This window comes from Pipra filicauda, unplaced genomic scaffold (assembly GCF_003945595.2).
Source record: "Pipra filicauda isolate LSUMZ 115617 unplaced genomic scaffold, ASM394559v2 scaffold4_size7858003_pilon, whole genome shotgun sequence".
NCBI lineage: Eukaryota > Metazoa > Chordata > Aves > Passeriformes > Pipridae > Pipra > Pipra filicauda.
In genome coordinates, this window is record NW_024104643.1 from 5,233,407 (window position 1) to 5,259,278 (window position 25,872).

Sequence of the window (25,872 nt, forward strand, 5' to 3'; positions counted from 1 at the left end):
AAACTGTACTTCTTATAGACTTTGAGCCCAGAAAAAACCTTAAGCTCAGCGAGTGTGACCTTCTACATAAAACAAACTGCATAGGTAGGTGGGTTTTTTCCAGTTGGCTCTGTACTGAGCCTCTTGCATCTGACTGAATTTTGTCATCTAGAAACACATTCAGGTTTGATCTGAAAATATCCAAAGTTGCAAAACCTGCTCCCCTTGTGTGAAAGATTAATTGCTGAAGAAATTGTGCTTTATTTCTCTGTTGAATTTGACTATAACTTGTAGTCATTGCTTTTGGTTTTGTATAGGAATTCTCTAAGTTAACTTGTCCCTTAATCACACCTTTATTCCGTGTTAAGTTACTCGTGCCCCAAGCTCAAAGGCAATAAGCAAAACAGAAGGGGTATCTATTAAGTATTTTGGAGTTTTCCCCCACTTAACTTCTATTTCTATTTATAATCACTTTGTGGCTGTTTGTTTAAATGTAGGCAGTAATGCAGGAAGTAGATATTCTAGAATTAGTTTCTCCGGTGTCATAAGGAGAACATTATATTGCTTGCTACTTCCTTGCTTGTCTAAAGTTGGCATGAGACCTTTTCGCTTATAGCATCATGCTAGAAGCTTACATTAAACCAATGGTCCACTAATCCCTAAATAATTTTCAGTGTCACAGCTTTTCATAGCATTCTTGCATTCTCATAGTTACTTGCATGCATTGTGCAAAGGTAGCAAAACCTAATATGTAATTGTATGTGTATGTGTTTTGATTGAACAGGCCTGGCTTCTGAAACTGTTCTGTATGATGACAGTGTCATCAATATTAATCATGCTGCCAATTACAGCGTCATCTGTAAATTTTATTAGCAGGGATTTTATATCTACTTTTGGCATGCATAACAAAAGTGAATCCTTCATACGATTATTGATGATTCTTTTGATAAATTAGAACATTTGAAATGAGGAAGAAAACGACCATCTCTTTTTGCAGGGGGGGTTGGGACTGGGATAGGGCAAGGAGAGGCAGTGTATTAGCATTAAAAAAACTTACTTTGAGCAGAGATCGTACAGACCACAGTGCCCTGGGTATGAATCCAGGCTGCAGAGCAACAGGATCTACCCTCTAGGGAACCGTGTTGTCACTAAAATGGCTGAAGGAACTGACACGGAGGCCAGTTGGAAGAAGTACCATCTGCGTCTAAGATTGACAGGCAGCCTTTAGGGTCTGTTGCTATCATTTCTAACTCCGGGCACATTAGGAATCCAGTTTCATCTTGTGCAGTCGATAGATTCCACACCCTTTCCTAGGCTCCATCTGCACTTCTGTGTCTGTGAAAATACTTTGTGTGTTCCTGCGGATATACAAACAGAGTCTACAGAATTGTTCAGTTACTTTATGTGGTCATTAAAAGAAGTACAATAGGGAAAAAACTGATGTTGAAAGGAAATGCGTGTCTTCAATTAAATTCATTCTAGCTTTTTAAAAAAGTGGATGTTTTCCATGGCCTTATTTCAGCAAGGTATTTGATGATGTACATAAATTTAACCTTGTGAGTCATTCTTTTGAAGTCAATGATGGAGGCTGCTTGTACTTAAGCTGCACAAATGCGTAAATACCTTGTTAAATCAGGGCCTATGATACTTAAAGCCCATTCTCCATCCTTACACCACTACAGATATGCTGTTTCTCAGACCAACTTCTCTTTTATGCCATCTGCTCCAAGAAGAAAGGAAAGGGGGAGGGAGGAAGCCCATGAACAATGGAGTGATTATTCTCAGTTACCGTGAAATAGATGAACTCCACCTGCTATTTCTGCCACTTAAACCTTGGCTGACACAGTGCAGCAGTGCACTGTGCACAGCAGACCTCTGCATCCCTCACGCTGCAGGCACACAGGTCCAGAGGGCCCTTGAGCCAGGCCATTACAGAGCCCACTCTGCCTGCAGCAATGCAGAAGCCAGGAGTTCTAGCAAATATTACAGAGAGTTTTCAGCAGCAGATCAGTCCTATGGGAAATTGCCCTTTTTTGTTTGTTTGTTTTGCTTTTTTTCTTCTCTGTTTAGTTAAAGGAGAAACTGAGGTCCTCTCTGAAGAGCTACTCAGAAGCTGAGCAGCTCAGCTCTGCACAGCACCTCTGGGGTCAGTGAGGACCACAGCACAGGTGGAAGGCTGAGGCACGTTTCCTGTTCTCCCCAAGTCTAGTAGCTTTGACACAATTTGCAGGTTTCTGTCTATGCATCTTCTTTATTTCATTCTCTTCCTGTAGAAAGTAGAATTAATGGAAGTATTTAAGACAGGAAACCCTACTTCCTTGGAATCAGAGAATTTTTTTTTTCTGCAAAAATCAGATTTTCTTTAAATTGTGAAGTCTGTTGTGAACTAAAGTGGGTTTTTTGGTTTTGTTCTCTTTTTTTCAGATTTTTGTTGTTGTTTTGGCGTTTGGTTTTGGGGTTTTTTATTTGTCTTGGTTTTGATTCTGGATTTAATTTTTGTGTTTGTTTTTAAGAAAAATACTCTGATTGAAAATTCATGAGTAGATCTAGATGCCAGCACTGGGTTTATACTTTAGTAGTTCTTCACTGTGCAGGGTTGTAAGTGGCTTTACAGATTCCTCAGAGGTAAACAAGACTGCAGTACATCACTTATTTCCCTTCAGAATTTCCAGTTATCTTGAATTTGCCTTTAAAAGTGTGCACTTTGGCTATTGTAATCTACTCCTTGTATCACATGTAGTTGTAATGATCAATTATTTGAAATTGGGAATTTTCATTCCAATACATTGTAAATAGAAAAGTGGAGCTGTGGCCAAATTACAATTTGGGCATGCTAGTCTGCTGAATGGAGCTCAGACACAAGCAGTAATTATCAATCTTCCATCATTTTCAGTGCTGACGCACAAGTTTTTGCTGCTTCCCTACAGGGCTCTGCTACTTTTTAGCAGCCAGCATTGGACATCTGTCACACATACTGTATGTCATAACAAATAGATCATTACAGAAAAAAATGTAAGCTAAAAATGTAGAAAAGCAGAAAACATTACGATTATTATCCCTGGGTGTTGCTATAACACTATGAGAATAAATCCCAAATACATTTTTATTATTTTCTTTGTGAAACTGACTGCATTATAAAATCTCATTAAAGCATGTAAATGTAGTGTACTCTCTTTTATGGGCTACTACATATTTTCTGAGTGGCAATACATGCAAGTACATGAAAACATGGCAATACGTGTGGCCACCAGATTGTCAGGCATGCATTTTTATGACACTGTGGGTGGGTACTTCAGTCATCTTTATCTTGGTATAGTTGAAAAGCATCAGCTGTGAGCAAATGTTCGGTGCAGAAACAGCTGTGGTGGTAAAGACGTTGCTTTTCCCCAGCAACTCGTTGCCACTCTCCACCAGAGGTCTTTAGGAGCAGCACAGGGAGATGTTTGCCAGCAGTGACACAGGCAAAACTAAGCTGGCACTGGGTACGTTGTAGTTGACCTTCTGAGTTCCCATGGAGCCATATGCTGCTAATTCTGGCAATAGTATTGTAAGTCACTTGATAATTGAGGTCTGTTGCAGAGAGCTAGCACTTGTATCCATGTGATTGTTCCCCAAGTCATTTAAAACCTAAATAAAAGGTAAAGTTTTTACTTTGAAAGGAGAAGAGCAAGGAAAAAGTAACCCAGGTGCGTGTTAGTAGTGAGAAGGCTGAGAAAATGTACTGCATTTCTTGTACATACAACCACATATATATGTTATGTATGTGTTTTAATGTATAATAATCACTGCCATTTTATAATGTTAGTTTCAACACATTACACAATATATTTTTTGCTATTTTTTATTATTTCTTGTGCAATACTCTACTGACCTGTTGCACTGAAGAGGTAAGCTGATACTTTAATTTTTAAGTTTGTGATCTGAACTGAGTGCCAGTGGTACATGCAGATTATGTACTATAATATAGCTAGCTTGCATTAACTAGCAATAAGTTTCTTTTATTTTAAATTCAGAAATATAGCTAAATCTTGAGTATGCTGGGTAGATTTTTTTGTTTGGCTTGTGTGTCTGAATTTTTGCTTAGTAGAAGTTGGGCAGAGTGACTGTCATTTTGAACGTTTTGATTGAATAAGCCTGTTTGTATAATGCAATTACCACAGGTTGAGGTATTTGTTTCTTTCCTGTAAAGAAAATATTGCCCATTATGTTGTTTACCACTACCCTACTGAATGCTAGTTTTCATAGAATTTAATGACAGCAAGAAACAAAGCCAGGCTAGAAGGGTTGTATTTTGGAAAGCAGTAATTCTGAAAACAACCTGAAAGGTCTCTGCATTTAAAGGAGTGTACTTGAGCATGTGGTGCTTTGAGGAGGATCCAAGAGCTCCAGAACTCCTGGCTGCAACTGGAGGACGCTGAGCACATGGAAAGTCATGACATCCATGTATTCAGCACTGGCGCAAAATCTAGTATTCAAAGCTTAAAGCAATCTTTACAACTGAAAAGAGTTTAGGAAGAATCTGATGATTCCTGGAAGTGAATTATAAGGAACTGGGTCTCTGTAGCTCATCTGCTAGAGTCCAGATATCAGGGGATTCTACAGCTGAGCAAAGTGTGTTGGACATGTAACACTGTTAGCTGGATGCAGGAGGGTGAGAAATATGACAGTTTGTAAAAGTGAGAGTGATAAGATTTCAAAGGATTCCTTGTTGCTTTCCATCAGATTTCGATGTGTCTCTGAAAACCATGTTTTAGTACCAGAAAGAGTTACGGTTTGTGGAAAGAATCACTGGGAAAACATTTTATGAACTGTGCTGTTCATGAGGTCAAGCTGAATGTTCTGTATGACTTTGCATTTCTAAAAATCTATGGCTCTCCTTTTTTAGTATAATTACGTTATTACAGTTTTGATTTAAAGACAGTTTTCCAAGTTAGATGGCATTTTCTGTGAAAGAAATACCTGCAAACTTTTGGTGAATAACTGAGGTTAAGAATCTACAATGATATGTATTGCTTCATTGAGAAGTTTGCTTTCATCATAACTCCTTTTATTTCTGGAAGAAAGTATCTGGAGACTTCGCTACTTTTCAATCAAAATACTGCAATTGCGGTGTACTTCTTGCAGGTTGCATAGCAGGTTATAAACTGTGCAGAAGACCTTCAGAGTGCTCTTGATATGAGAGTGAACTTGATTCATACTGACGAACAAGGAAAAAGTAGAAATCTTTTCAATCAGTCAGTCATATCACTGTGTTTGCTTTTCTGTTATAAATAGTGATGTCCATGGAGCTGCCATAAGTCCTTTACATTACATGCATTTCTCTGCAGGAAGATGATGTTTGTACCTAATGTCCTAGAGAAGACCTTTTGAAAAAGGTTTATTTCGTGCAAATAAGAGCCCTACAAGGTGCTAAATTTTTTAAAACTTAGTGGACTAGATAATTAACATTTTGCCTCATTTGCACCTCTGAAACCTTCCATTTCCATGTCTTGCAGTAAGCATCTTTCTGATAATGTCAGGCAACGCATAATGGAAGAGTGCTCTAATTTCAGTTTCTTATTAGTAAATAGGAAAAAAATAATAAAAATGGGTTACTTCCTGCTATATTTCATTTAGCTGTTGAATACAATGCTAACGTATTCTCATGGAGAGAACCCTCAGAAATATAGAAGCATTCCTATTCTGCATGGGCAAATTTAGAATTAACAGATGTTTTGTGAATTTCTCTTATTTTATGATTTTTATCCAAAATGCCATGTAAAAGATGAGGATGGCAAATAGCTCTGGTATTGGGCAGCCACAGCTCTGCAGTTAGCTACTAAACTGAGCTGTTTACACAGGCTGCTTAAACCAGTGCTGCTGGCTGAGGGGAATGCAGAGCCCCTCTGCAGCGGGAAGGGATGCCCAAATCCCTACCCTCGTACAGCTTGTACTGCTTTCTAGTGAGACTGGCTGGCTTAGCCCTGCAAGATGGGAGAGAAGGAAGAGATGATAGGGGAATAATAACCAGAGACAGCACTTACTATGGGGACCTTCAGGCTGACAGTTCCCCACCTGGCACAGATTTGCTCCAAGACTCATCGTTCCACCCATGTTTTCCTGCTGCTGACTTTGAACTCCCACCTCTGCCTCCTGCAAAGTGCACATCTGTGCTCTGCCATCCCAGAACCCTGAACAGTGCTGCTGTTTACAGTGAGTAGACATAGTTTTGCTAAGGAATCTGGTCAGTGCCACACTATATCTTCCCAAATGCAACTGAGAAAATGTCAGTTATACTACTTTGATGGGCAAAAGGGAGTTGTGAGAACTTTTGTCTCGTTTACCAGAAGCCTGAATTTCCCAGTGTTCTGTAGACCAGACACTCTTTTTCTTGCTCTTGGGACGATGCCTTAACTGATTCATATATATAAGGGTAGGAGAGGGAAGACACATTAAACAATGGTAACAGCTTCTCATGTTGACATAGTGTCTGGCCATTTTATGCAGCTCCTAACCTTCCACTTTATTCCACCCTCCCAGCAAAGTGAACCAATGCTGCTAAAAAGCAGGCAATGATTTGGATGCATGTGGCATTAGGCTTCCTTGTCACTCTGTGGATGATACCTGTGCAAGCACAGTCACCACTGAAACCTCAAATAAATTGTTTTGTTCTCATCCTTGGAGTAAGGAAGTTTGCTTTAGGCCCTGTTGTGGAAAAACCGTGAGGCTCATTGTGCTAGTGCCACTGGAGTTGTCAATTGGAAGCTATTATTCACTGTTATAATACCTGCTGCTGCATTTCGAGAATTGCAGCCAGGGGAGGTGACCCTTTCCCTTTGGTCAACATAGGCAAGACAACACCTGGAGTGCTGCTCCAGTTTTGGGCTCCCTAGTACAAGAGAGACATGGACATAGTAGAGAGAGTCCAGCAAAGGGGCACTAAGATGATGAAGGCATTGGAGCATCTCAAATAAGGAGAGACTGAGAGAGCTGGGACTGGTCAGCCTGGAGATAGGACTTAGGGGATGTCATCAATGTACACAAATATCTGAAGGGAGGGTGTAAAGAAGAGGAAGCCAGACTCTCTTTTTCAGTGGTGCCTAGTGACAGGGCAAGAGGCAGTGGACACAAACAGAATGATAGGAAGTATTCTGTCTGAACACCAAGAAACACTATACCACAGTGAGGGTGATGGACCACTGGCACAGGTAGCCCAGGGAGCCTGGAAGATATCCCTAGAGACATTCAGAAGATGCCTGAAAATGGTCCTGGGCAACTGGCCCTGGGTGGTCCTTCTTGAGCAGAGGGGTTGGATCAGACAACCTCCAGAGGTCCCATAGAACCTTAACCATTTTGTGATTCTCTGACTTATGTACCATTTTACAATCAATAAGACATTTCCAGTTTATATTTGAATATACAGCAACCTTTAATGTATTGAGAGCAGCAAAAGACAGAGAGGTAACTGGTTGGTAGGAATGGATTTCTAATGGCAACATGAAATGTGCAATTAGAACAGCAATGTGAACACATCACTGTGCAATGAACATTAGAGATAAAAGCCCTTTTTTATCTTCATCCAAAAGAGGTTTTCTGTTCATCTTAAGCAGTAGCTGCATTTCTCAAGAGAAACTTACCATCTGTCTCCCTTATTTCACAGTGTTGTCCTTTACAGAAATGTGGGAGCTCTCCTGGATGTGTGCAGGGGAAAGTAGGCCTATGCCCTTACCAGTATATCAGTCTGTGATGGATTAAGTCATACAGGCTTGTTGCATAGGAAGTATGGACTGAGCTTTTCAGCTCCTCATATTTCCTGTTCATCTGCAATGTACCTTAGTTCCATCTCCTCTTTCACCATGCATAGCACTGACAGGACACTGAAAACTATACAGGCCTCCCTCTTCCCTTTAATAGAATTGTTGTGGGGTTTGCATCGAATCTCAAACCTTTTTTCACATCTAATAAGAAGACTTACTGCAAGACATGAAATAAAAGGAACCTTTTTGTTGTGTTTCTCTGCATCAGAATTGAATATAAACCCATCGACTATAGCTTTAGACTAATTAAGTCTCTCTAATAAGTTCCCTTCCTGTTATTGCAGAGCATGGACAAATTGACAGAAATATATACATTTGATTTTCAAAATGGATTATGAGGATGAAAGCGTGCTTACATTAAGCAGTGATAATAGTAATTTAACTTGGAGACCTCTGGTTTAGCCTTACTGAAATACAGACTAGTCTCCTAAAAGCTGCTTTTATTTGTTTGTGGTTGTAATTTGGACTGGAACTCAAAAAACAGGAGGACTTTTCTCAAACGACTTCTTTTGGGCTGGGCTTTAACTTCCAAATTTCAGAACAAAGGAAATTTGTATTTCAAAGTTTATAAACACCTGGAAGTGAATCTTATAATACAAGGCCTGTCAAAAGCTGAACTATCATCACTATTTCAACACTATGATGTTTTAGTTAGATGCTTATCATGAATAGCTTTAATGAAAATACAGTGCTGTTTAAAATCACAGACTTCTGTGTTTACTCTTATGAGATGAAGTGATGTGACTACATACTTAAACAGTGTTGGTGGAGGTGTTTTGTGTCAAACATATAATAACATACTTGTACAGTACATGGGCTCAAGAAGACTTCTAATAAAACAGACATTCAAAGCACACTGAATAATTAAAAAACATTTTATATGCAGTACTTTTGTCATGTCATATTTAAAGGTATTACTTGGCTTCAAAAGTGCTTGAATTTGCCAGTTGTTACCTTCATGGTTTACTTTATGATTGCAACTGCTGCCTTGCAACCTAATATGAGGGGGCATTTGTAATGCCTTGTGATCTCAAATTCCTTATTTCTGATTAAACCTTTCTGACCTTGCCACATGGAAAAACATGGGTTTAAAATTTTTATATCAGTATGTTGGTGTGTTTAGTCACAGATTTTTACTGATGACTGAATAAAAGAGACTTTGGGATTTCTCTGTTTAAAGTGATTGGAGCAAATTCCAAATCAAAGGAGATAGAACCGACCTTTTATGACTTGAACAGGCTGGGTTTTCTTCATAACTCTTACATAGGTTTGAACAGATCCTTTATATTTTTCACAGAAATATTTCAAAGTAAAAACTTTTATATCCTCCCTTAACATAGTATGAGACTTGAACACTGATATTTTATTTCAGATTCATATGCTCTGCTTTAATCTACTGCCCTTTAAAGTATAACCCATGATAGAAGGTTACCGGGTTGTCTTCTGCTTTCATTGCAGTGTACACTATCCTTTTTTTTTTCCTTTTTTTAAATACATATTTCATTTTAACAACATTTATGAGCATTGTAATTTTTTTAGGGCTGAATCCTGAAAGATGCTGAGGACCAATATTTTCTATATTTTTCAGTGATAAGTGTCTTCTCTGACATTCTCAGGAGTCTGATCATTATACCAGTATATAGCAGATGGACATGACAGAGGGTGAGCTTTGGCAGCACCGTAAGGCAGATACCAACTTTACTATGACCATTTCCGAGGGAGAGACAAGCGCTCCAGCAGAACTTCAAGCTGCTACTTCCAGTTTATTTTGGGGGTCCTTTTTTTAGTTGCCTGTTACTGTGGTATTGCTAATAGTGACAGATAAACAATCAGTTTAATCAGCCCAAAACACTACACTTGTCTCATTTGAATATTTCTGAAGTATTATGCATTTATGTAGTTCACATGAGTGTTTGTAGTTTTTTTAGTTAAACTGAATTATTATTCTTAGTTTGGCAATAATAATAGTATATGGTACTAAGAAAGTCTAAAAAAATAAATAAAACTCCAAAACAATGGCACGCATATACAGGCCATTCTTTTGATTAAAGAATAAATATAATGGCTATTTCTGATTGAAATAAATGAAGCAGCATTATATTTTATATAGGATTCATCACAAAGTTTGAATAAGTAGGAAATTCTAATGCAAAATAATTTTGTAATCAGACTGCAACATTTTAAAGACTGGAAATTGAAAATTACTCCCATATGGATCTCTTCATGAAGAAAAGAAATGTAAAATCTTTTTCTATTCCCTTTTTTTTAGAAATATCATTAGAAATATTTCTTTGAAATGCATTAAACTAATTGTCTACGTATTCTGACTTCTATGCATGAAAACTCCACTGCTTTCACAAAAGCTGTATCTAAGATGTATCAGAATCCATGTGTATTTTCAAAGACATATAAACTTGAACAACTCAATTCTTTTTCCTAGGAAGAGTTCATAGCGTGACATGAGAGTTGGTGGAACATACTTAGAAAAATCATTCACAGCAACTCCTGTGGAATCTAGGAATTGTGTAGGAAAGGTTCATGTGAGCTCTGTTGGGACTGTTACAGGCATTTGTGTATTTCAGTTTTGCTAAGTTAAAGACTTTTGTTTAATTTCATCACTGACTACCATGAGAAAAATAGAAATTTTAAGACTTCTGTAAATGTAAAAAAATCAAACATTTTTTAATACTTCTGGTTCAGATGTAATGTTCAGTTAACCTGAAACAATTTTGGGAGCTTTCATGAAAAGGACAATATTTATGCAAGAGGATGCAAATATTGTGCAGATAATGAAGAATGACTATTAAGAACTGATTTTCTGTTATAACACTAGCTTTTATTTGAACCACTAGTAGGAAATAAATTATACTATGTTTTTCTTTTTTTTCATTGCTTTTTAGGTCTAACTGTGCAGAAAATATCCGTAAACACATCTTGCATACAGGAAAGCATGAAGGAGTAAAAATGTATAACTGTCCTAAATGTGACTATGGAACCAATATCCCTGTGGAATTTCGTAACCACTTGAAAGAACTACACCCAGACATTGAAAATCCTGATCTGGCATACTTGCATGCTGGTAAGGTCATTCCTCTCTTTGCTTACAAATTCTTGTCTTTTCTATATGTGCATGTTTAAATGATTGTAATAAGAAAATGAGAAGTTATGTTATTATCATTTATTCTGTTATTATCATTTATTCTGAAGAAGAACAGGATTTAAAATGGGCTTAATCCTCTTCAAGTTTTCACTAGGGTTGAAGGTTATGTATTAAGCACTGAAATCCATTCATGTTTCACAAGCAAAGCTTGCAGTTCAATAAACATCAGAAGTGCATGCTATTTAGATGCTTCCTTTTGAAATGTAGTTGAACTTTTGTAAAAAAATATTTTTTTAACATTTGTATTAAGTCCCTCTAGTCACACTGTTCCCCCAAGAACAGAAAAACAAAATTCCACAGGAAATACAGTGACAAATTAATGTACTTTAAACATTCTTAGATTTTATTACAAAAAAGTAGACAGTGTTTGGCATTAAAGATAGAACAGCAGAGATCAATCAATAACTTAGATATATGTTTTCAGGCTTTGCATTAGAGAGCACACACAGAAGTCACTGGAGGAATGCAAAACAAAACTATTGCTTTGGGAAAAGGAATTCAAAGAAGAAAATTGGAGTGTTTTCTGTTTAGGAACAAGGTTTTTCATTGGTTTGGGTTTTTTTACAGGTTCTACAGTTCTGAGTAGAAGGCAGAAGTTTAATGGAAACATACAGTTAGGAGAAAAATAAGAGTTCAGTGGCAGGAGGTTAGAAGAAATAATACAAAATTAGGCTGCAGCTTGAATGAAATGTGATCTTAACTCAGGAGAAGCAGATAACTTAGACATCACTGGGTGGGAAGACAAGTCAGAGCAGTGGGAAAAAAGAACAGATGGTGAGAAGAAGGAGTTGGGGAATCCAGAGGAGGAAGAAGCTATGCGGGCCAAATTCTTCCTGAGATGCAAATTAATCTTCCACTGAATTACTACTATTAGTATTCCTGTGTCAGATTTTAATCTTCTTCTGTAAGGAATTGATCTCAGTTTTTGAAACCCTCATACCCATAGAAAACACAACGTGAAGAGCTTTCGTTCAGTTCTGTGCAGCGCGTACAAACTAGTTATTTTAAAACCTCTCCGTCTTTTCAAAATGACTGCTTGCTTTCCTGACTAGAGACAGTGTATTATTTGTACCATATATTTCTATTTGCCAAGTATTCCACTTCATTTTGGAACCAATCATCATGTCATGTCAGCATATGGTGGATAATATCTGGATGTGCAAACAAAATGCCAGTTGGCGGAATACCAATTAAAAATAGGTCAGAAAACTGATCACATTTCACCATAGTTCTCACTGAAGTATATTCAACTCAGAAGCTTAAATGCAGACACTCTTGGATTTTTACTACAATAATCCCACTTAATATGAAAAAATCAAATGCTTTCAGTAGACGGATAGACAGGCATAATACAGAGAGCTATAATACTGGTAGAATCACTAACATCCCAAAATTACAAATGTTTGTGTACGTTTTCATGTTATTTGTTCAAGACCATATCTGGGTAAATTAATTGTTCATTGCAGCATGCTGCAGTTAAAACTATTCAACTTGCTTGTCTTGGCAACATAGGAAAATAGTCATCAATGTGTTGTGTACTAATGGTATCTCATTTCTATACATTCATTTTTATGCTGTAGAAATCCCCTTACACTAAATAGGGTACTGTAGAAATATATTAGCACTAGCAAGAACTGATTGTCACCTAATTATTGCCAGGCTAGCCTAGAATTGGTATACAATAAAAGTGTTGAAATATTGTTTGCATAATACCGTTGCTAAAATAAATGCTGTATTTTCCTTTCAAGAAGAAACACAAGTAAAGAGGAACCTAGATGATAACTGTGTATTCATATCAGACTTAAATTAAAGGGAATTTCTTTTCTTCTTTTCAATCCATTTCTGACTGCTGGACATCTGAGAGTTAAAAGTTTTAGAGAAGAATTTTAGAGGAATGAAGGACAACTCCTGTGCCCTGGCTAACATCCCTTATAAAAATGAGATTTGTTCTGTGGCTGGTTCACGGTTACTGATGACTTATTGGTCATTGGCTGCACCCACAGAGAATCTACAACACGACATACAACCCTTTAGGATGATAGGAGTGTGAAAGTGTCATACAAGATTGATTTTTTCTAACTTAAACATATTTGTCTGTCTTTTGTGTTCTAATACTGCTTTGTAACAGGAAAGCCAAACCTTTTGCTACTTTGAGCAGACAGAAATAAAGTCTGATCGCTGGTAAAGAGACAGACAACAACTCCAGCTACTTTGCAGGACAGTCAGAAACTCGTCACCAGGAATGGAGCTGTGGGATACCTTTAGAATGTGGCTGGGAGTAAAAGTCAAGTCTGTTTCTCATCTATGAAATTAAGATTGACAATTGGACTTCTAATTCAAAGTTAATGCTCTTTATAATATAATGCTGTAATATTAGGTATTATTTAGCTTTCTTTGGCAGCCACTATATGCATTTATGGGTTCAGTGGTAGTAAGGAGCTTGAAGAAGCTGCATTTCTAAGGGAGAGGCTGTGGAAGGTGGGAGGCAAAACAAGTTGGCTTCTACATGAGTAAGGATGATACTGTAATTGAAAGGTGTTTCAGAACTTCTGCTCTGCATCTTTCAGACTCTATATAATGTGAGAAATTGATATATGGAAATGCCACAAAACCAGGTCTTCAGACTTTCTTTCCTCTTTTTGCTATAGGTTCTCTTTGTCATAGAGTTCTAACAATACAACTATATTCCTTATGAACCTTATGTTTTTTAAAACAATAACAGTCTAGATTATACTTTTACCTTTAACTTTTAAACTGTGCTGCATTTGAACAAGAGGACTTTAATGCATACAAGCCTACAGAAATATATGCGTCTGCACATAAAACTGTAGATTGAATTTGCTAGATCATGCTTCAAAAACCAGTTTATGCATTTAACCTCTAATTTTTTATACAAATCATCAAATCTGTTTTTTAAAGTGTCATTGTGTGTCATTCTGTAAGAGCTTTGTGCCTATTTCTTCATATTCTCTGACCTATTTTCTCAAGGACTGTGTTAAAATTGAAATTTTATTTGAAAAAAAGCCAGAAATCCAGAGGCTGCTAATCCATTCTCCCCCGTGTTACTTTATTTTCTTTTTAAAATTACATTTAAAATGATGATAGATCTTATTGCTGTTCTAAGAACAGAAGTGGGCTTACTAGCAAGCTCAGAAATCTTGCAGTTAATGTTTTAGTCATAGAAATTTGGTTCCAGTTGAAGCTGTTCATGTATATTCTTGTTATCAGAAAATATGTCATTACAAATGGAAAATGAATACAATAAAAGAGTGAATTGTCATATCATGTTGGTGACTATCAATTTAGCGATTTTTCTAAAAATGAGATTATTTGATAACAAAAAAATTCTGAGTTGCTCACTGTGGGCTAGTCTGTATTGCAAGTCTCAAAGCAAGCTGAAGAAATCTTTTGGTAGATTCTTGTATGCATTGAGTTTCCAAAAGTCTTGGATATGTTTTTTCTTCCAACTGATGCTACATTGCAATACTGAGTTGAACTGAGCCTGAATACTTTGACGAGTGGTACAGGGGAAGAGCCCGTACCTGCGGTAGAACTCGCCGGGGCTCAGTTCTCGAGCTGTCTTTCTCAGTGCTTTGTCTGCATTGGAGTGATAATTTCAGTTTGGACTAAATGTTCATCATTTAGGAGCTCTTGTCTTATAAACATTATGATACTATTATGATGCATTATTTATGTCTGAACAGTGTAATATCCATGGCTGAACATCTCCATTATTACAATAGCTGCAGAGCCCACGGCACCTCACAGTGTGCATAGTGGTCTTCTGTGGATACTAAACTAGTCATAAGGCAAAAACCTCTTCAGAGAGAAGAGGAACAGTTTGCTCATTATTGGTTTTGTGATAATGTTGAAAGTTATGTGATGATACTGGGGTTTTTTTCAATATTGTTATTTCCATGCTACACAGTAAAAAGTGAAGATGATCTCCAAGAATGAACACTACTCTAGGAAATCAGAATAACCCAGTTTTTCAATGAGCAAAAGATGTAATGGTCTTGCTTTTTGTCTGGGTTTCCTCATGTGCAAAACAGGTGCAATGCCTATGCAGTTTGAATCACAATGGTCTTGTTTGAAAATGGCTTCACAACAGTCAACCATGTGATAAGGGAACTGCTTAAGACATTGAACAGAAATTCGGTGATGTTTAATTTAGAAGTAGCAGTCATATAAAGTCTTTCTTGGAAGTCTTTAAAAAAAAAGATCAGTGAAGGCAAATCAATTCATTGTACTCCTTGGCAAGTTTTTGTTTGGTTGGGTTTTTTTTGATAGTGATACTATGCTTGCAAAACACTCAAATTATCCAGCGTGCTCTGGGAGAGTCTGCCACCCAGGGCCTTGTGAGTAGGGGTGGAGGATTGCTTACTCTTATGGATCCTGGCAGAACTAAAAGAGTAAGCTGCTTCCCTGTGCTGCACAGACATGTTTTGGAGAATGCTTGGAAGTACAGTTTTGTGTGCCTGTGCCTCCATGAAAATTATATGTGCCTCTGGGGTTGGGCATCCACAGAACAAAGATCGTGACGACTGTGTTTTGGCAGTTGGCTGCCTACGTGGTGATTGAACGCTTAGTGTTCTTGAAGAGTTACATAATTCATGACCAAATGATAGATAGGTACTTGATTATAGTGTATGAGTTGCTTCACAGAGAGAAAATATCAGACATGAGCTACTCTTAGTCTAGCTGAGAAAAGCCTAAGTAAAATCAATTACTGAAAGCGTAGTCAGACAAATTGAAATGAGAAACAAGGTGCAAACACTTAAATATGAGGTCAATTGAGCTCTGGCAGCAACTAGCAGAAGAAATTATTCCTGTTCTGTTCCTTTGAGCCTTGAGAAGACTGGATGTCTTTCTGGAAAATTGGTTTTAGGAGGGCCCAATGTTGCTAGGTTCACTGCAAAACTTGTGGGGCTTTGATATACCAGAAGTCAAACTATCATCTACTGGTTCTTTCTGCTCTTAAATCTTCAAATAGTTTTAATTTACAGCCTCTTGGTAAGGACTGTGTTTGTGAATCTAAAGTGTTTGGGTGTTGTGATAGCAATGGAGTAGCTGAGGAAAGCCCCCAAAGTGTTCTTTCTCAGAGAGACAACATTCCTGTCATCAGTGCTAAAATCTTATTCTCTTTGAGACTGAGTGGTAATACACTTGTCTAAACTGTTTCTTTATGGTATGTCATTAAATCCTTAATAAAATACGTTGGAACATACATTTATTTATTTGTTTAACGTGTTTGAAGAATCGTTATGAAATTCTGATCTTTTGCCTGGAAGTTCCAGTACTGTGTTATTGGCTCCTGAAATCTGAAATCAACGAAAAGGCAGTTCAATTAATCATCCGTTCACTAAACTGGGCCCATATCTTACATCTTTCTTTTTTAGATTAGGGAAACAGAGTTAGGGGATGTTTTAGTCCTTTCCAGAGAGCAGTGAGAATGAGAAAAATTTACTTTAAGGTCTCTTTTATATGTGCTTGAAAAGTATTTTTGCAAACTTTAATCGCACTTTTCAAGAGGCCACTGAATGTTTCTCATTCAGTTTCTTTAGCTTTTGAGAAACAGGGCTGTACTAGCAACCTGCAGCATGATTACATCATCAACAAGGGACAAAATTGTGATCCTATCAGTTGTAACAGTTGCAATATTCATGAATGGAATTCTGAAAGTTCAAATAGTTAATCTCAAATAAAATTGTGATCTTTATCCCACTTGACAGCTACATTTATCAAATTATTAAGAGGAAAAATTGATTGCTAAAAGTTATGGTGTGATCTATTATGTGATTTTATCAAAGTATAACTGTATTACCAAGTGGAAACTGCAGACTTATTCAGAATGTGAATTGGACACACAGAACCTGATAATATAGCAATTATACTAGTATCCTAGTGCTTTCTACTTTTAAATGTTTCTCTTTTTTTCTAATCCTTTCTTTTGCATCTTCTCATTCTTTAGTAGGAAATAGAGAGTTGAAAAAAATATGAAAAATTAAATAATAAAAACCTGTTTGCTCTTATGCTCTCTGAATTTATCAAACTACAAAAATATAAAATCAGTAAATGTTATTTATCAAGGAAGGAATGGAAATACAAGTCAGTTGAGTACTTATGCAAACTTGTAATTCATACCTGATGTAAAGCTTCCAAATAAAGGATATACAGTTTTGTGTGCAAGCATATTTAACACTTTTCTTGGAATAGTTAATGTTCTTAGTCTTTATCACTGTTTAAATAAAACACTTTAAATGCTGTCATTTGAAACAATATTAAAATTGTCATTGCTAGATATAGGCAAATCAGGTGCAAGCTTTTACAGCAGCGATATTGCTTGGGTTTCTAGTCAGATAAAACATTATTTTTGATGGCTGGTATACTTTAAAAAAAGAAAAAGGCAGCAGCAGCTCTGCTTCAAATAGGTTTGCTCTTGTCATAGCTATTAGTGCCAGTCTTTCAATAGAATGTCAAGTTGATTGGCAGACACTCCCTTTCCTCTTTTGTGAAGAATAATAATTTTAGTGTGTGCTTGAAATAAAAACCTAGTATAAATGATTTTCTGTTTGTAAAGGAAAAAACCAGGTTCCTTATAACGTATGTAGATTACGTATTATTGTGTTTCAGGAAAAATTAATCTACATTTTAAAAAACCCTAAATAATTTGTTTATTTTTATAGCTGTCTTCTATTAGAAAGCATTGTATGCCTAGCAGAGATTCCCTAGCCAGTATTTTTATCTGGGTGGTCATGGCATCAGAGTTGGTGCTTTCCAGGTAGCAAGTGATGTAGAAAAAAAATTGGGGTCATGAAAGTATTTTTTCTCTTTTTTTTTTTTCTAGTATGTAGCTTTTTCTGCTGCTGTTGAAGAGCATAGGGATTCCTTTCGTAGTTCCTTAGTTGCTTTTCCTGAGCAATCAGCATATATTGCTGCTGACTGACATGAAAGAAGGTGTTGAAATATTTTGATGCAAATATTACGTCATCTAATATTCAAAGCACACCACTATTAATATTGGTTACATCCTTTAAGTGAGTGGTATTCTCAGCTAAGAGTGAAAGCCCTGAATCTCACTAAAGAAAAAAGTGTTTGGAATATAGTTTTAAATGAAAAGGAAAATATTGCCTAGACCAAAGTCTGGAACACCTCTTAGTACCTCTGATTAGTAGAAGTGTAAGGGGTGTCATGCTTTGTGACGTTCTTCCATCAGAGAGTCGGCAATAAGGTGCAGGGCTATCGCACAAGGGGTTTTCATATTGTGTGGAGCACCAATACCAGGTAGTCACAACCCTGCAGTCTGTTAAATGCCTTTCTGTCCACGGCCCCCTGCGCTGGTGATTCCCTAACAGTTGTCGCTTCTTTCTGAAGAACTATCAGTTTGTAACAAGGCGACTAATTTTTTGTGGTGTGAGCTTTTACTCCTGAGCAGCTTGAATCTCTTGCCCAGGTCTAAACATTTACTCTGGGTGTTAGTGTGTGCCTCCTTTTCTGTCGTTCCTCCCTATGGCATTCTAGTTTCCAAGGTGGGGAGCCATTCGGTTGATCTGGAAGGGGCCAAAACCCTCATCAGTTCTGAAATTTTCTGTGAAGCCCTGATACCAACCTTGTGTCTGCCATCAAAACACCCTCAAATGGGCATCTGCTTTGCAAATTCCTTGCATTGCATTGGTAGTCACATGCTGGATCTCTGCTGGTGTCCACAAAGACTGTTGCCTCTGCAAGGATGTCTGGTTCACCGATGAAAAGGAGGTAATCTTACTCCAAGCTACTATTTCATTATACTAATAGATATCCTTCATGAAGAATAAGACATATTATTGCCTATTTAGTGCTAAAAATAGGATATCCTAACATAAAACTTTTAAAGCAAGGCTGAAATATTTAAGTGCAGAGGTATAAGAAAGCCCTTAAGACATGACAGCCATCTAGAAAGACAAAAATATTTAATTATGCCAGAAAATATATGTGCATAAAAGTATATGGCAAATATAAATAATAAAAGGAAATAGTAGTATGGGAAAATCAGCACATTAAAATTCTGAGAAAAACACCTAAAAATGGGATATGAGGGTCATCAAGAAAACTTTCCAAGCAAACAAAAAGGAAGATATTAACCTTACAGGAGGAATAAGAAATAAATGTGTATAGTATCTAGGAATAATTCAGGATGTTCTTACGTCGAGATTGTCCCATACTCTGAAGATTTAAATTGCTTTCCTATCAGAAGCAGCCCTTTTGAGAGTAGATCTCGTAGTGTATCATCCAGGGAAGTTATGCTGGAGCTCTAAGAAATATAAAACTCTTAATTTTTTACTTTCATTAAAGTAAATGTAAAGTGTAAGATGCAACTTGAAGAAAAAAAATGAAAATTTGGATTTAAAATGTGTTGTGAATTTTCATATATATAATAGATAATGCATAAATATTTAATATTTTATGTTAAACTTTAAATAATTATATATTGCTGATTTATATAAATAATTTTATATAAATTTGATTTATATGGAAATATAAATAATAAATATCTATAAATAAACCTAAATAATAAATTACTCACTGTGGCATCTCCATTATAGACTAATTATTTCCTTACTTCTAAAGTTGAACTAACAGTACTTCCAAGACCTATGGATACCATGTTTCAAATAAACATAGCAGGATGTATTTTGCCTATGTAATGCCACCATCTCTTGGCCTTTTTCACTCTGGCTATACATTATTTAGAGGACTCTTTACATTTTTTCTTCCTGTGAGATGTTACTAGCATGCCAACAAGCTGCACTAAAAGTATGCTTGATAAATAGCTTGAATGATTAATATTTTTAAATCTGCTTGCAAGTCATTGTCTGAATTTTAAATTTTTTTGTAAATTACACAAAATAATTATTTGCTTGCTACACAAATTTTCATTACTGCACAAATAATAACAAATAATTTCAGAATCAGAAAAATATTGAAGTTATGGTTTAACCCCAGCCAGCAACTATGTACCACGTACTAATCACCCCCAGTGGAGGGATGGGAGAGAGAATCAGGAGGGTAAAAGGGAGAAAGCTTGTGGATTGAGATAAAGACAGTTTAATGGGTTAAGCAACACAAGGAATTCATTCATCACTTCCCAGGGGCAGGCAGGTGTTCAGCCATCTACAGGAAAGCTGGGCTCCATGATGCGTAACAGTGACTTGGGAAGACAAATGCCAGTACTCCAAACATCCCCCCAGTTACTTCTTCTTCCCTTCACTTTACATGCTGAACATGACACCATGTGGTATGGAATGTCCCTTGGGTCAGTTGGGGTCAGCTGTCCTGGCTGTGTCACCTCCCAACTCCTTGTGCACCCCCAGCCTCCTCGCTGGTGGGGTTGGGTAAAAAGCAGAAAAGGCCTCAACACTGTGTAAGCACTGTCAATAACAAAAATATCCCTGTGTCACTGACACTGTTTCCAGCTCAAATCCAAAACATACCAGCTACTGTGAAGGAAATTAACTACCTCAGCCAAAACCAGTACATAAATATGGAAGGACTGAATCAAAATGTTAGTTGTGCGCTCACTGCTTTACTGCTTTGGGTCATGAGTGAGGAGAAGAGCCCTCAGCAACAATTGCTCCGATGAACACAAATCATTGCAATTCCATACTGATTTTTAAAATTTCTTTTGTACTTTCTTTTTGTTTGCTTTCATTAATCCAGTATATGCTGCACCAACTTTCCATTAATTTCTTGACATGGCATCCTGAATCTTGACCTTTTTAAGTAGGATGCCTTTTCTGTCTGATGCACGTGTTCTTTTGTACTTCTAATTTCTATTTTACTTGCAATAGTTCTTCATAATTTTTTCCATCTTTTCATTTACCAGATCTTTGGTACCTTTCAAGTGCTAAATGCTCTCCCATATATCCTTAGTAACCATGCTGGATTTTTCTGTCCTTTTTAATATTTAGGTTTTATTGGATGAATGTAGATTGCACCTTCTCTAACTGTACCTTAAATAATTGCCACTTAAGGGAATTAAGAAGTACAAGGGAAGGAAAATGCTGACCCATAGACTAAGCAGAAGGAAAAAACGTTCCCACTGGGTCCAATTTCCTAAGAAGGACCATCAGGATAGTGACTAGGACCTGAAATTATGGGCTGAATGACCTCTAAAAAATTATCAGTTCAAAGAGGAGCTTGTCTATAACTGTTTGCACTAAAGGAAATGAAGATAGGTAGAAGTCTCACAGAAGAAAGATTGCTTCACTTTCTTGGTGAACATATAAGAGCGTAATATGAAACTATATCTCATATAAATACACCTCATGTCGGCTGTCTATAATTCTTGTATCGTGTCAAAAAGCCATGGAGACAGATATCATATCTCTTAACTCCCAACGGGCCAGTTAGGGGGGAACCCCTTTTTCTAAATGCTAAGACAGAAAGTACATCTTCTGAATTTAAGATATTTTATGCATGTCTTGCATTTATTGTAAAGAGTGCATGCTCATCAATATCTAATGTCAAAGAAATGGTTTGTACTGAAGTAACCACTGCAGATTTAATACAGATGTTTTTATTCTCTGAGTCATTGCAGTATGATTTTCATAAAATTTTCTCTGATAGTAAAAAGGGACCTTAAAGTGAATACAATTTTCATATGAATTGCATAGAAACCTGAGCATTACTGAAAGCTTTAGACAATATGGATGACTGGTTCGGCCTCCACAGGTCTGGATGAAAGGTGTAAAACTACTGGTTTAAAAGGGTGCAAGTCCAGTTGCTTGGGTGTGGGAAATACAGGAGGTGTCCAACATCCAGAGACAGGGTTGCTCGACAGATTTCTGCAGTGTAGTTAAGAGGACTTCTCAGGTATTTAAAGAAGATTAGTTATTGATTGTCACAATCCCTCTTAAATAACATTTCAGAAACTTAGATTATTGTTGATTGAAGAGTTTTTGTTTAGTAGTTGTTATACTGTTGCTAAAGGAGAGTTGGTTGCTCTATAGTGTTTGGGATTACAGTGTATAATGTCCTTACAAAGAAGGCATTAAGATATCTACTATACTTTATATTAAACTAGGTCCCTACCTCTTTTATACCTTGCCAAAATGGTCCTTCTAATTCAAAGTCTGAGAAGTAATAGCAGATAGCAGTTCTCAGAAAACAGTTTTTAGAAGATATAAAAGAATTGACCTACTTTGAAGTAATAGTATCTAGAGGAAACATAAAATAAAAGCATCTGTTGATAGCAAAGAAAGATAAAACTGATTATCAAGTTATCTCAAGAGCCATCAAAAGGTTTTAGGCAAACATTTTGGATTTGGCATATATATATCTGAAATTCAGAACTGAATTTGAACAATTTGAACTTATGGGTTACTAAACAACCAATTGTACACTTAGTAGAATAGTTTCAGTAGTTGCTAGAATGTGTGAGTAAGGTAAAATTAAAAAGGAGGAGCTATTGTGAAACATTTGGAGTCCTCACATATTGGTGCCTGTCACAACCATGAAGTGCCTGTGGGATAAAGCTGCTTCAAGTCAACTCAAGTTAGCCTTGTGTGGTAAGGATTTATCTGTAAATTGTTACTGTTCCAATAGTATTCAGTATTCTGATATTGGGCATTCTGTTCTAAAGGGTTGTTGATCCTTTCTTTTGTAATCCACCTTCCTCTGAGCAAATTCAGCCACTGTCAAAATTGTCAGTAAAATTTTCTGAGCTGCTTTTGCTTGCTTCCACCTACTCAAGCAAAAATCCTGAAAATATGAAGTCAGAGATTTATCAGCGTATGAAAATCACGAAATCTCAGTTATCTGTAGTTCAGTATGGCCTTACTTGTAGTATAAATCAGTAGGGCTAAGATGGGAACACAATCCTCTGTTCTCTGTTGTAGTTGTGTGGGCTTTTTTGTTGCATATGCTGTTTCCTGCAAACCTTTGAGCTATGGAAGAGACCAACTGATTAAATATATTTCTTGGAATGTCTTGAGATATCAATTTTAAAATTATAAAAAGCAATAATTCTAGAATTAACCAAAAACTGAGCCTTTTTGTTAAATAAAGCTACTTCTATATCTGATGACTGATATGCAACAAAAAAAAAAAAAAAAAAAAAAAAAAAAAAAAAAAAAAAAAAAGAGAGGAATAGAAGAGACACACCAATTGCAGAAAGATTTGGTTAGGTTTGGGATACTAACAAAGTATGCAAGTACACAGAGTAAATGGTTATAAGTTGGTATAACCAGCATAAGGCTCCTAAGGATCTTAGGAAAGCAGAGAGAGCTAATGATACTTTGATGGAGAGACTAGGACTCCTCATTCTGAAAGTACTTCATTTTGTTGCCACCTTCTCACCAAAAAATGGAAAAAAAATGATTGATTTTGGGGGTATGCTTTAATGTAAGGCAACTCAGACTCATGAAGCAGATTTCAATAGGTGGCTGTACTGGTGCATAAGTGGCTCACAACCTAAAGATCACCCACTCTGCAGTGTTAGTGCCTTCTTTCTGTGGTGAGTCTGCCGTGCAATGCACAGGAATAAGCTTTAATCTTATGTCCCCACTGGACATGGGAGGCTTTTAGGCATATTCTTTTTTTTTTTAATTTTTTTTTCATTTTGTCGACATCTAGGCTTTGTCTTTGCTTGAACACTCAGCTTTTTTTCCATTTCTTTCTTTCTTTTCCTAAGATTTTCTAGGATTTTCAAAATAAGTGCAGATCCTTTCATATTAGCATTAATAGGTAAACTGAGCTGAATAATGTCATTTTTGCCAATGTTTTTTAAAGAAATCATTATAGAATTTGTAATCTGATTGCTCCTGATGCTGATTGGCAGATGTAGGTCTCTTAGCTAATGCACAAGTACAGATGTTATAGAATGAAACAGTAAATTTAAAATTGTACTTCAGTTTAAAATGTAAAGTTTATATTGATAAAGCTTCTAGTACACTTGAATTTATCTTTCATTTGCATAGCATAGCATTACATTACATATCTCAAAGTGGTTCCGTGTTTCTCCAAATACTGTTGTGTACCTACTACTGGCTTCACAGGGCATATATGTCTAAAGATTGATGGAACATTAATGTCTGTGTTTTCAATAGGTTTTACTAATTTACTTTAGTATTTCAGGTACTGTCTCTTATTTCAAAGAGAAGGTAATTGTTACCCATACACCATTGCTCCACCTGCATTGTTAGAAAGAAACATGAAAATAGATTTAAAATTTACAGATAACTTCTAAAAGACTTTGGCTGTATAGGATGAATAGAGGCAGATTATAGTCCTCATTTGTCAAGAATTTCTTACTGTAAATAGACCCATATTGCCAGTGTTGTTCAAGGATTTACTACTAGATTCCATATTTGAAGAAATATTAGAACATGTGCCCTAAGCTTTTAAGATACTGTTGTAGTTTTTAGGAAGTCTGAAGTGTTTTGGAAAAGCCATGTTATCTGACTATCTCGTATTTTAATAAAAATTGTCACCTGAATGACATATAAATAAGCATAATTTCTAATGCTCTAGTAAACAAGTACAGCGTCATATAGAAGAAATTACAGTGTTCAGGACAGGGAGAAATAAAACCAATCCAAGTTTTCAGTCTGTACTCTGCTACAGCATGGATTGTAAACAGCAAGATGTTTTCCAATAATTAAAGGCCTTAGGCTTCTAAGATGCTTAGATCTAAACATGGTTATTGTTACAGTTATACGGGGTAGGAGAAAACTTAAACGGTGGCTTTTCACTTTCTGGTAAGCTTTTATTTTTTTGCTTACATTGTTTAGAAATAGAGTTTTAAGTGTATTGGACTGGTATGGATGTCTCTCAGCAAGGTAAGGACTGTGAGTTTCTAAACAATATTGAGATACAGGATTTGTATAATTGGATAAATTTTTTATTCCATAAGCTGTAGTAGATATGTCAGTCATGAAATATAAAACTGAATTTATTTCATTGCTGTCATTATTTTGCCGTAACAATACTGTATTTGTATTTCACACATTGCTAGATGTATCTGTAATAAATTTATCGTTCTTTAGTATCATGATTTGGTTTAATTTTTATCATATAGAACCAAAATTTCATTGCCAATTTTTGTATTTAAAGGCTTGTTAATCTGCATTGATTTCTTAGTTTGGTATAGATTCTGAACTGAAAAATACAGTACATCACTGACTGTTCTATCATCTGACAGCGACTGATAAAGCATCTGTGCAGAAAGTGTCAGAAAAGGTTAATATTTATTGATTTTATGGCGCTACAACCAATGTAGTTTTGCCATCAAAGATGTATGGCCACCAGCAATGGAATCTGTAAAATTGCAGGTTGGACGCTAGTTTTTATTATAACCTATGCCAGTATTCTGGCCTTAAAAAATGACAGATATTTAATTTAAGACAAAAAGCTTTGAATGTGCAGCTACTGTATACCTGCAACAGGAATTTAGTGTTCTAAAATTAAACCCAAGTGCAGCACTTTTAAAGTTTAAGGTGGTGGGGGCTGGGGAGGGAGAGAACTGCGCAACCTTGAATTGCAAATGACAATCACATTTAGCCTTTTCATCCACTTAACTATGTGCTATTGATCTGTAGAAGGTGCCCAAGCAAGTGATAGCTGAAATTATGAGCAATAAAGGGCTTGCTTCTTCAAACAAAAAAGTATATAATTAGTAGGAGCGGAGGTGGGGGCAGAGCCTGTGTTTGGTTTTAAAGGCATTTAAACAAGATGGACTGAGTGCAACAGCAGTGTGTAAGAGTGCACAAGGAGAAATCTGGTTGCCTTGAAGCATAAATCCATGGTCTGGTTGCAGCTTGTGTGTAAAAATTAGGCGTGCACTCCAGCCTTTACATTTATCTCCATCAGGGTTTGCCTGACAGAAAGACAATCTGTTGGTTTGCCTACATCAACTAGGGAGAGGAAAATCTTGTGAAGCTTTGGTTCTTGTAAATGCAT

The 25,872-nt window shown here is 36.5% G+C and overlaps 1 protein-coding gene across 3 annotated transcripts in view; it reads left to right on the forward strand.

Annotated features, from left to right (window-relative positions):
* Positions 1 to 25,872, forward strand: part of ZNF407 (zinc finger protein 407) — a 335,285-nt gene that overhangs the window by 225,607 nt on the left and 83,806 nt on the right. For 2 of the 3 annotated variants that reach the window (XM_027746031.2, XM_039386726.1), the window contains one exon: positions 10,676 to 10,854. In XM_027746031.2, coding sequence (XP_027601832.2) covers positions 10,676 to 10,854 — 179 coding nt within the window. Of the gene's footprint in view, positions 1 to 10,675; positions 10,855 to 13,063; positions 14,126 to 25,872 lie in introns of those variants that run through there. The other variant, XM_027746033.2, reaches the window with a different exon arrangement.